General features: G+C 38.2%; 1 protein-coding gene across 9 annotated transcripts in view; it reads right to left on the minus strand.

The window, feature by feature from the left end:
* LOC139757813 (calpain-5-like) overlaps window positions 1–12277 on the minus strand; it is a 255428-nt gene that overhangs the window by 143099 nt on the left and 100052 nt on the right. For all 9 annotated transcript variants that reach the window (XM_071678680.1, XM_071678716.1, XM_071678723.1 and 6 more), the window contains exons 5-6: window positions 11880–12104; window positions 9976–10140 (exon numbers count right to left, since the gene is read on the minus strand). In XM_071678680.1, coding sequence (XP_071534781.1) covers window positions 9976–10140; window positions 11880–12104 — 390 coding nt within the window. The remainder of the gene's footprint in view (window positions 1–9975; window positions 10141–11879; window positions 12105–12277) is intronic.

Here is a 12277-nt window from a genome sequence, read left to right on the forward strand (position 1 = left end):
TGCTTCTTGTTTCTCCTTTTCCAGTAGTTTGCAGATTTTGTTTATGAGTCTTACTTGTAATTTAGAGTGTTTTTCATTTGCTTTTCTTATGAATAAGCATCATATTATGAATAGATATGATATTTATTCACTTAAACTCTTCAGAACATCTCAAATAGCCTAGTGATTGCCTGTTTGTGTAGTATGGGAGGGTAGTTCAACACTTAAGGTGCCCATCTCTAAAACTTTCTTTATTGTCATACATACTATTAAATTTGTGAATACTGTCTGTATTCAGTCTCATAATTTGCTTATTCCATTCATCCAAAACTGTGATTCCACAGAAGTATTTATTCTCATATTTTCTGACAAGTTTCATCTTTATATTCTTGCTGTATCATAGGTCTTTCTTTGCATCTGTCAAAGAACTGGTTACTGTTAACATTGTCACTTTGATTAAGATTTTTAAAGTTAATATCATTTCCCTTATTCTTCTCTCTTCCACTGCAGGCAGGCTTACAACCTCTAACTTCTCTTATTTCAGGTACTACATCAACTTTGGTGCCTTCTTTAGGATTTCTTTTATTGGAGTTTTATGTAGTGTGGTAATCAAACTTGAGATTCACACTTTGATTTAGGTCAAAAATAATATGTAAATAGTGTATTGAACATTTTCTTCTGTGGTTACAAAAAGCAATTCTTATATTAATCAGCAAAACATATGCCTTCTTCACATTTCTCCTGATGAAGTGTTTGGCAACAGGTTAGGTGCTAATGTCAAGATCCAAGTACTTTTCACTTGTAGATTCATGTAGTTCTTTCTGTCAGGGTCGTAATCATACCTAAACCCTTTCCTATCACAGATTTGCTGACCATGGTTGTGAGTGTATGTGTTTAGAATAATATATTCCATTTTACCAGCCATGGCATCAAGTTTAGAGTATCTCAGTTTTTCATGGCACCATCAAAATTTTTTTTAACACAGATCAGGCAGTGCCACATGGCTGCTGGTTGCATGTAGCTCAGCTAGGCAGAGTGCAGTTGCTGGGGAGAGGCTGGAGGAGTGTTATAACCAGGGGGTGTTGCTAAGGCAAGCAACAAGATAGCCTTTCGTGCAGTATAGCTGGCTGGCTCTGAGCAACAGGGATGACATGCTCCCATAATATTATTACTTTGAAAGGTTTTTACATTATGTCTTTGTACCTTAAAGAATATGCATGTTGTTTTTGAAGTATATGCGTATGTGTATCATCGTCCTTGAAGTGTTCATTTTAGGAGTTAAGGTACATCTCTCAAAAGGCACTCCCTGTAACCCCCCCTTTTCTCACAGGGCATGGGGTCTTCCAAGAATTAGTCCCAGATATAGCAAGGGACTAATATCATTTACTCACTGTGAATTTTATTTACATGGGAAAATAAAAGAATTACTTTCATCAATATGTGTATACTGATACAAGAGAATTTTTTTCTTTTAGTTTAAGACTTACTATAACATTTGCTCTGTAAATCTGGCTTCCCACCCAGATGGTGTAATTACACTGTCTTTAACAGTTTGTGGTGAATTGTCATGCATGAAATTTTTCCAGCTTTGTTGTTAGGTTGCTAGTGATTTTTTTTTTTTTTTTTTTTTTTTTTTTTTTTTTTTATACTTTGTCGCTGTCTCCCGCGTTTGCGAGGTAGCGCAAGGAAACAGACGAAAGAAATGGCCCAACCTCCCCCCCCCCCCATACACATGTACATACACACGTCCACACACGCAAATATACATACCTACACAGCTTTCCATGGTTTACCCCAGACGCTTCACATGCCTTGATTCAATCCACTGACAGCACGTCAACCCCTGTATACCACATGACTCCAATTCACTCTATTCCTTGCCCTCCTTTCACCCTCCTGCATGTTCAGGCCCCGATCACACAAAATCTTTTTCACTCCATCTTTCCACCTCCAATTTGGTCTCCCTCTTCTCCTCGTTCCCTCCACCTCCGACACATATATCCTCTTGGTCAATCTCTCCTCACTCATTCTCTCCATGTGCCCAAACCATTTCAAAACACCCTCTTCTGCTCTCTCAACCACGCTCTTTTTATTTCCACACATCTCTCTTACCCTTACGTTACTTACTCGATCAAACCACCTCACACCACACATTGTCCTCAAACATCTCATTTCCAGCACATCCATCCTCCTGCGCACACCTCTATCCATAGCCCACGCCTCGCAACCATACAACATTGTTGGAACCACTATTCCCTCAAACATACCCATTTTCGCTTTCCGAGATACTGTTCTCGACTTCCACACATTTTTCAAGGCTCCCAAAATTTTCGCCCCCTCCCCCACCCTATGATCCACTTCCGCTTCCATGGTTCCATCCGCTGACAGATCCACTCCCAGATATCTAAAACACTTCACTTCCTCCAGTTTTTCTCCATTCAAACTCACCTCCCAATTGACTTGACCCTCACCCCTACTGTACCTAATAACCTTGCTCTTATTCACATTTACTCTCAACTTTCTTCTTCCACACACTTTACCAAACTCAGTCACCAACTTCTGCAGTTTCTCACATGAATCAGCCACCAGCGCTGTATCATCAGCGAACAACAACTGACTCACTTCCCAAGCTCTCTCATCCCCAACAGACTTCATACTTGCCCCTCTTTCCAGGACTCTTGCATTTACCTCCCTTACAACCCCATCCATAAACAAATTAAACAACCATGGAGACATCACACACCCCTGCCGCAAACCTACATTCACTGAGAACCAATCACTTTCCTCTCTTCCTACACGTACACATGCCTTACATCCTCGATAAAAACTTTTCACTGCTTCTAACAACTTGCCTCCCACACCATATATTCTTAATACCTTCCACAGAGCATCTCTATCAACTCTATCATATGCCTTCTCCAGATCCATAAATGCTACATACAAATCCATTTGCTTTTCTAAGTATTTCTCACATACATTCTTCAAAGCAAACACCTGATCCACACATCCTCTACCACTTCTGAAACCGCACTGCTCTTCCCCAATCTGATGCTCTGTACATGCCTTCACCCTCTCGATCAATACCCTCCCATATAATTTACCAGGAATACTCAACAAACTTATACCTCTGTAATTTGAGCACTCACTCTTATCCCCTTTGCCTTTGTACAATGGCACTATGCACGCATTCCGCCAATCCTCAGGCACCTCACCATGAGTCATACATACATTAAATAACCTTACCAACCAGTCAACAATACAGTCACCCCCTTTTTTAATAAATTCCACTGCAATACCATCCAAACCTGCTGCCTTGCCGGCTTTCATCTTCCGCAAAGCTTTTACTACCTCTTCTCTGTTTACCAAATCATTTTCCCTAACCCTCTCACTTTGCACACCACCTCGACCAAAACACCCTATATCTGCCACTCTGTCATCAGACACATTCAACAAACCTTCAAAATACTCATTCCATCTCCTTCTCACATCACCGCTACTTGTTATCACCTCCCCATTTGCGCCCTTCACTGAAGTTCCCATTTGCTCCCTTGTCTTACGCACCCTATTTACCTCCTTCCAGAACATCTTTTTATTCTCCCTAAAATTTACTGATAGTCTCTCACCCCAACTCTCATTTGCCCTTTTTTTCACCTCTTGCACCTTTCTCTTGACCTCCTGTCTCTTTCTTTTATACTTCTCCCACTCAATTGCATTTTTTCCCTGCAAAAATCGTCCAAATGCCTCTCTCTTCTCTTTCACTAATACTCTTACTTCTTCATCCCACCACTCACTACCCTTTCTAAACAGCCCACCTCCCACTCTTCTCATGCCACAAGCATCTTTTGCGCAATCCATCACTGATTCCCTAAATACATCCCATTCCTCCCCCACTCCCCTTACTTCCATTGTTGTCACCTTTTTCCATTCTGTACACAGTCTCTCCTGGTACTTCCCCACACAGGTCTCCTTCCCAAGCTCACTTACTCTCACCACCTTCTTCACCCCAACATTCACTCCTCTTTTCTGAAAACCCATACTAATCTTCACCTTAGCCTCCACAAGATAATGATCAGACATCCCTCCATTTGCACCTCTCAGCACATTAACATCCAAAAGTCTCTCTTTCGCGCGCCTGTCAATTAACACGTAATCCAATAACGCTCTCTGGCCATCTCTCCTACTTACATAAGTATACTTATGTATATCTCGCTTTTTAAACCAGGTATTCCCAATCATCAGTCCTTTTTCAGCACATAAATCTACAAGCTCTTCACCATTTCCATTTACAACACTGAACACCCCATGCATACCAATTATTCCCTCAACTGCCACATTACTCACCTTTGCATTCAAATCACCCATCACTATAACCCGGTCTCGTGCATCAAAACCGCTAACACACTCATTTAGCTGCTCCCAAAACACTTGCCTCTCATGATCTTTCTTCTCATGCCCAGGTGCATATGCACCAATAATCACCCACCTCTCTCCATCAACTTTCAGTTTTACCCATATTAATCGAGAATTTACTTTCTTGCATTCTATCACATACTCCCACAACTCCTGTTTCAGGAGTATTGCTACTCCCTCCCTTGCTCTTGTCCTCTCACTAACCCCTGACTTCACTCCCCAGACATTTCCAAACCACTCTTCCCCTTTACCCTTGAGCTTCGTTTCACTCAGAGCCAAAACATCCAGGTTCCTTTCCTCAAACATACTACCTATCTCTCCTTTTTTCACATCTTGGTTACATCCACACACATTTAGGCATCCCACTCTGAGCCTTCGAGGAGGATGATCACTCCCCGCGTGACTCCTTCTTCTGTTTCCCATTTTAGAAAGTTAATACAAGGAGGGGAGGATTTCCGGCCCCCCGCTCCCGTCCCCTCTAGTCGCTTTCTACGACACGCGAGGAATACGTGGGAAGTATTCTTTCACCCCTATCCCCAGGGATAATATACATATATATATACATATACACACACACACACATACACATACATACGCACATACACACACACACACACACATACATATATATACATATGAAAAATGTAAGAAACAATTTATAAAACAAACTTTTAGCTTGAAATGAATGAAAAAAAAAAAATGAATGTCACATAATGGTTCAACCTCTGGCTATGGAAAAGGAAATGTACAATTTATTCACACAAACGTCAATAGCAGTTCTCATCAATTTCACCACTGTATCAATAAGCTTCAATGCTAGTGATATATATGAATAAGAAATGAAGTCATACAGCTGCTGAAAATTTAAACATTGCAACTAAAATCTTTAGAAGTCTGCTGGCAAACCACAGATGTCACACTAGTCTAGTGTACTGCTCAAAATAAAAATACAGTGGCATCAATGATGGAACAATCTAGATGGTACATGAAGTGGTGAAACACACTTCTTAGAGGTGGTGAAGTACTGACAATGGGGAATTTCAATTATCAGGAGATAGACTGGGGGAATTTGGATTCTTATGGTGACAGGGAGTTATGGAGACACAAGTTTTTAGACTGTATACTGGAAAATTTCCTATATCGTCATGTCATGGAGCACACCAGGGTCATAGAGACTGATATAATATTATTGCTAGAGCTTATCTTCACACATACGAACATGGATATTGAGCACATTACACTGTATGATACATCATTTGGAAGAAGTAGTCATGTTGTGCTCAGGATTGATTATGTAGTAAACAAATTCATTTAAAGAGCAAAGGTGAGACAAGATATAAAGAGGGAGATATAATTGTGGAAACTACACAAACCTCTAATTTCTATGGTAATATACATTAGGAAATGGAATTTAGATGCTGGTAACCAAGACTTGGTGGTGAGAGGCTCTTTGAAGTTTAGATTGAAGGAGTACCAGTATAGTTATCTTGAGCCTCAAATAGAGAGGGAATGGTAAGAAAGAGGAAGGAATGGTTTGATAAAAGATGTCAGAAAGCAAAGGAACTTCAAGATGTGCAGTGATGAAAACATAGATGGCACTCCAGCAGGCCAGCATTTGCAACATACATAAAAAAGAGAGCATGGAACAAGTATAACAGGATAAGAATGGAGGAGCTTTGAAAAGAATATTGTGATCAAGACTGGTGAAAATCCAAAATATTTCCATAAATTTATCGAGACGGTAGTCAGTTAAGGACCAGCTAATCAGGCTGAGAGATTCCATAGGAAAAGCTGTAGAAGATGATGGTAAACACTGTAGCCCCAACATCAGTGAGATGGAAAGGGAAGAAGGTTTTGGAATTAACTGAGATATCCAGAAAGGATGTGAATGAAATACTAAAAGGACTTGACCCATACAAGACTCATGGTCCCAGTGATATTTTGCTATATATGCTAAAGATGAGTTCTGTTAAGTAAGACAAACCATTTGAATTTTTTTTCTACCTGCCTACCACCAACTAGCCCCATCATCAAGCCTCTCAACCAGACCAACCTCACAGAATCCACAGGTTGTACTGCTCAACCATGGTGACATCAAAAGACTTCAAGAGAAGGTTTCTCAAAAAAGAAGGGAAAGCTGAGCAGAGCAAGAAAACAGGAAAAATTGCTTGTAGACACTGCCACAAAAAGGAAAGGTCTTTCAAACTCCAAAACCTTTACTTTTCTCCTTTGCAGTCTATCCACAAATAAATGCGAGAGCATATGCACTTGAAGGAGGAAGGTTAGAGATAACCTCTTCAAGAAGCTAACATCTCTAATAACTTTAGTGGTGAGCTGATAGACAACAGGAAACCAACTCTCTCTCAGAAGGAATTCTGAGACATATACAGGGAATATCCACCATGTTTAATTCAAGGTAGCATATGTGAAGGTGGAAGACAAATGCTAAAGCCCCTTTCTCTTGGTTTTCTCTGAACAAAGATTCCTGAGAAAGGCCAAGGTAAAGGCCATTTTTCTGACAACATATGCTTTTAGGGCAAAGCCCAAGTTAAGCTACTCAGACAAGTTATTTATTCAAAGTAGGTATGTTTACTCACTGACAGGGGATGCAAGGGAAAAGAATGAACACAGAAGTGTTTTCCTTGATAACTCTAGTGGATAAAAAAAAATCTTGAAAGGATTTCACCAAGCAAAAGGTATGATGTGTCCTAAAAATATTCCAAGATAGGATGGTAAAGTGTATACCAAAATTTCATGGTATCACTTAAAAAAAAAAAAAAAGAACAGGGTTTGGTTTAAACTTAACCCATAGCTGCTTATCATGAAAGACAAAAAGACTGTATTTGGATATAGCATGAAAATCACTACCTCTCCTTTCAGAGATAAGGCTGAACTGAAAAGTGTTTATGTCAGCAGATGATATTGAGTTCATGAGAAAAACTCTTAAACCATAACAAATCTAAGATCAAGAAAGCTCTTACCTTGATGGTTAGGGAAGGTACTCAGTCACCTGGAAATGACCAAAGAAGTTTATCCCAAGAAGGATTTGAATATTTCTTGCCAAAATTGACAGAAAGCATTCTTGAAAAGCATTCCTAAAAAATGTAAACAAGTAACTAGATATAAAAGTGTCATGGAATAGGCTAGAAAAAATATGAATAAGGCTTCCATAATTCAGAAACATTAACATCTTTCAACATGGTCTGAAAAGATTTCCAGACTGAATGAAGCTGTCGTCAGTAGGAGACTGAATGCCATGTTTGTAGTACTGTTTGAGAATTTTCATGCATAACTTCCAGAATCCAAAGCTTTCAAGCTGTGGTGCAAAAAAAGGCAGAAGTGACCTAAAATATCCATAGAGATCAAGAGAGGTGAACAGCAAGGGCTGCTTAACCTACATAAATAATATGGATGGCTGAGAAAGGCCAAGGTAAAGGCCACATTCCTGACAGCATATGCTTTTATGGTAAAGCCCAGCTTTAGTCACTAAGACAAGTTACTAAATCAAACTACATATGTTTCTCACTAAGAGGGGATGTAAGGGACAGAGGCAAACACTCAAGTGATTTCCTCAATAACAACTGAAATTCAAAACTACCTTGAAAGGATTTTACTAGGCACAAGGCATGATGTACTCTTGTAAAAGTATTCCAACACAGGATGATAAAGGGAGTATACCTAAATTTCATGGCTTCACTTTTAAAAAGAAGCAGGGTTTAGTTTAATTCTAACCCACAACAGCTCAACATAAAAGACAAGAAGATTCTGTGTTTGGATATAACTTGAAAATCACTTGCTCTCCTTCTAAAGCCAATGATGAACTGAAAATTCTTTATATAACACTGGGGAATACATGTCAGAAAAACTTGTAAACAGTATCAGATCTAAGACCAGAAAAGTTCCTACTTAGGCTGCTGGGACAGGTAACCAGTCTCCTCAAAAGGAAAGACTGAAGATGTTTATCCTAAAAAGGGTTTAATATTTCAATCCTAAAATTTTGAAACTGAACCCTAAGTAAATAATATAATGTAGTCGATAACAGAAATCTCCTTTACCCCATTCAGTACAGAAGTCTTAAAACCTGAGGCTACCCTCTGGATGGCAATTTTCAAAAAGAGAAAAATTCTATTTCATAATACTACCATTACCACTGTAAAACAGATTTAAGACTACTATAAAACGTTAGTAACAAGAATAATGAGCCATCACAAAATGAAGTTTTAGAGTAGTAGATGCTACCAGACACACAACTAATCCCTGTTTATAATGAATCATATACAAATACCTTCACACAAGTCTGTCACAATTTTTCTATTCTATTTTCTACTGTCTACATTCATATATACATTCATCTACATATATCTAATATGTATTCTGTAGACAAATTTCTGATTACTATTTACACACATTTACATACTCACAATGCTTCACTTCAGTAGCCTCTATGTGTAAGGTATGCCCAAAAACACAGGATCTGAGTCACTTTTTCCCCAGTCTTATGGATTCCTGTACATCAAGTGTATATGTCCATCCATTTTCTCCATGACTATCTTTTAAACAAGTGGTCCCTACCATTTCGGTTGGTGTACCCCTTGGCCATGGTTTAATACACGACATAATTCCTCTCGATGGTGACTCATTATTTTTCTTATCAGAATGGATTTGTTTATTTGCTATTTCCATACTGTTAAATCTTTGCAAAATACTACAGCTTTAAGCAAAACTTGTGAGCTAAAGTAGTGCTCTAATTAAACAAAACAGCCTGATAGCAATAAACCTTTTGCTCCTCGAATTGTAATCCACATACCCACTGATAAGGCTTCATGAACCCCTTTTGGATCCAAGGTCCTCAGATTGGAAACCATTTCTCGAAGCCATACAAGTAACTGGTGTCCAACAGATTTATGTAATAAATGGTGTTCTGGGAATTACCCTGCTGGTGCAAAGTCAATGTATGCCTTTTTTCCCCTATTTCAAAAATACTGAACCAGCCAAAAAGAAAAATACCAGACGTGCATAAGGAATCACTGTGTGGCATGCCAGTTACTGTATTCTACCCAATAGGTATCACCCTTGGTGCAGAATATCTGAAAGTGTTTGACCACATATAGGAGAGCCACAATGAGTAGAAAAATAAATGTCACATACAGAGGAGAGTTGTAGTAAATGGGTTATAGGTATACTTCAAGATTCCTGATACTCCATGGGCCACTAAACAATAATTGTCATTAAACTCAAATGCCACAGTTTAGTAATGATGAATTATGAACCAGTAGCATGCAGTGATAATATTCAATGATCAAATGCATGCAGAATGATCATAAATGATCTTATTTACCTATTTGAAATTAAACACAATTATCAGACAGTGACTACTTGGACTTCTCTATACTTAACAATCATAAACACCATTACTTGCTTGAATGGGAATATTTTAGATTTTATAGGAAAATGTTTGTGAATAATGATGAACAATGATAACTATTTCCATTTTTTACAGAGTAAAAAACTATGGATATTTAGAATTTGCATTACTGAGACTCCACTACTCATATTTCTACCACAAAATCTACAAGAGAAACTCACAGTAATTGCACAGCACATTAAAGCATGATCGCTCATCTCCTTGCTCATCATCTTGAATAACTGTTTACGTTTCTCAAAGTCTTCAATGTAGCCACCAATGGTAAGATCCAAATGTGCTGATACTCCTGAGGTCAAGTCCACAAGAGCATCACTGAGATTGCCACCCTGGGTAAAAGAAAAATCACCTGCTAATTGGGCATCAAATATATACAGTTCAGAAACAAACATGACAGAAGAGTATATCACAATGTGGAAAGTTTGAGTTAGGATGGTACATAGGATTTTATAAAATAAGGCTGGATATTCAGAGGTGATCAAAAAATTTTCTACGGTCATTACTTATGAATGTACAAATCATTAGAAAAATTTTAGAAATATTTCATCTATTGCAATATTTCTGATTATCAGAGGTGGATTTCTTAAGATACAAAACACAAATTCAAAACAAACCTTTACTCTCTGAGTACATATATAATTTCAATGCATTGGTGCAATGTGATGAAGAAATGTTAGAGGTTATAAATGTATATTGTAGCCATCCTTGCAACCATGGCAAGAATATTTGTAAATGGAGGCAATGCTCATTAGTTCATTCTGTGTAGAATCATATACGTGATCATATTCATATATCTAGAAAAAGGAAATAATAATAAAGAAGTAGATATCTATAGTCCAGTTAATGTTAAAGGAGTGGGAGCATGGAACCCTCACTATGTTGCATTTCAATTTCTAAGAGATGGAAAAGAAGGAAAGCTCATCTCAAAAGCTCAAGCAGGGGTGTCTGAATGCGCATGGATGTAACTGGGAGGAGAAGGGAGAGATAAGTTCTGAATCTAAGCAGAACTAAGTGCAATGGAAAAGGGAAAGAATAGCTTGGAATGTCCTAAGGGTAAAGTCTATGAGCAAAACAAAAGAAAGGGTGGCACTTTTGCTGAAAGAATTTTAGGAATGTGTGCAAGATAGTGAGCATCAGACTGATGTGTGTGAAGATGAAAATAGATTATGTGAGCTGGAAGAATGTTAATGCTTATGCACCTGGTAGCAAGAGCAATTTTGATGCAAGTGAACCAGCAGTAGTGATAGGTGATTTGAGTGTAAGGGCAAGTGATATGGCAGTTGAGGGTATAATTAGGGGGTATAGGGTACCCGCTGTAAATGAAAATGGTGAACAGCTTCTGAAGTTGTGTGCTACAATAACTGTTGACTGGGAATAACTAGTTTAAAAAGAGGGACACACAGTGGAGTCAGTGGTGAGCAGGCATTACTGGAATATACCCCAACTGATAGGTATGCTGAAAAGAGACTTTTGTATATAATTATGTTAAGGGCAGCTGGTGGGATGTCAGATCACTTATGGATGGGTGGCAAGGGTAAAAGTTTGCAGGGCTTTAGAAAAGGAAATGATATGGGTGGCAAGAGGGTAGTGAAAGTGGGAGAGCTTGGAAAAGAAGGTTGTATGAAGAATCTGCTTGATCTTTTATAACATAGTCAACATGTATGATGAGAGTAAAGTATTTGTTGTCATCTATTTAGATTTTTAAAATGCATTTGATAAAGTCTCACATCAGAGGTCACTAACAAAAGTTAAGCCACAAAGTACAGATGGGGCTGTACTTCAATGGTTAGGAAACTGGCTAAGTGGATATAAGCAACATAAATGCAAAATGCTATATCTTCACTAACTTATGCAGATATCATACAATGACATTAATCAGTTCAAGTGATATTCACATTACATAAAAGAAATTAACACTTCTTTATCAAAATATGCTTCTTTTAGCAAGAATACGTTGATGCTTCAAAGTTTTTGAGTATACAATTTTTAACCGTTCTGCAGGCATAACATTTGTATAACAAAAATGTCCACACATATCATATAATTATTACTAATCTCAAGAACTTACTTCTAATGCTTCATATGATCCATGCAGCTTGGCATATGCTTTCTCAAGCAGGGCACACCAAAACTCGCCTTTTTCTCTTGAATGAGTAAATATCAATTGCCCCTCAATAGTTGGTAGAAGGTCATCAATAACAACATCCAGCCACTCACCAAACCTCCAGAATCGGAAGTGGAAGATGCCTGGGTGTATATCACCATACTCTTGATCTTTGTAGTCTGGTATCACCTTGATTAATAAAATTTATCATTATTATTACAGAGATTATTATTATTACAGAGATTAAGGGAAAGTCAAACTGTATAAAGCAACAGAATCACTGATTGTATGATTTTTGGAAGGAAAAAACAGTGTTGTAAGTTAATCTTCAGACTTCCAAGTACTCATAAAGAATCAGTGAT

This window comes from Panulirus ornatus, chromosome 2 (genome assembly GCF_036320965.1).
Source record: "Panulirus ornatus isolate Po-2019 chromosome 2, ASM3632096v1, whole genome shotgun sequence".
Taxonomy (NCBI): Eukaryota; Metazoa; Arthropoda; class Malacostraca; order Decapoda; family Palinuridae; genus Panulirus; species Panulirus ornatus.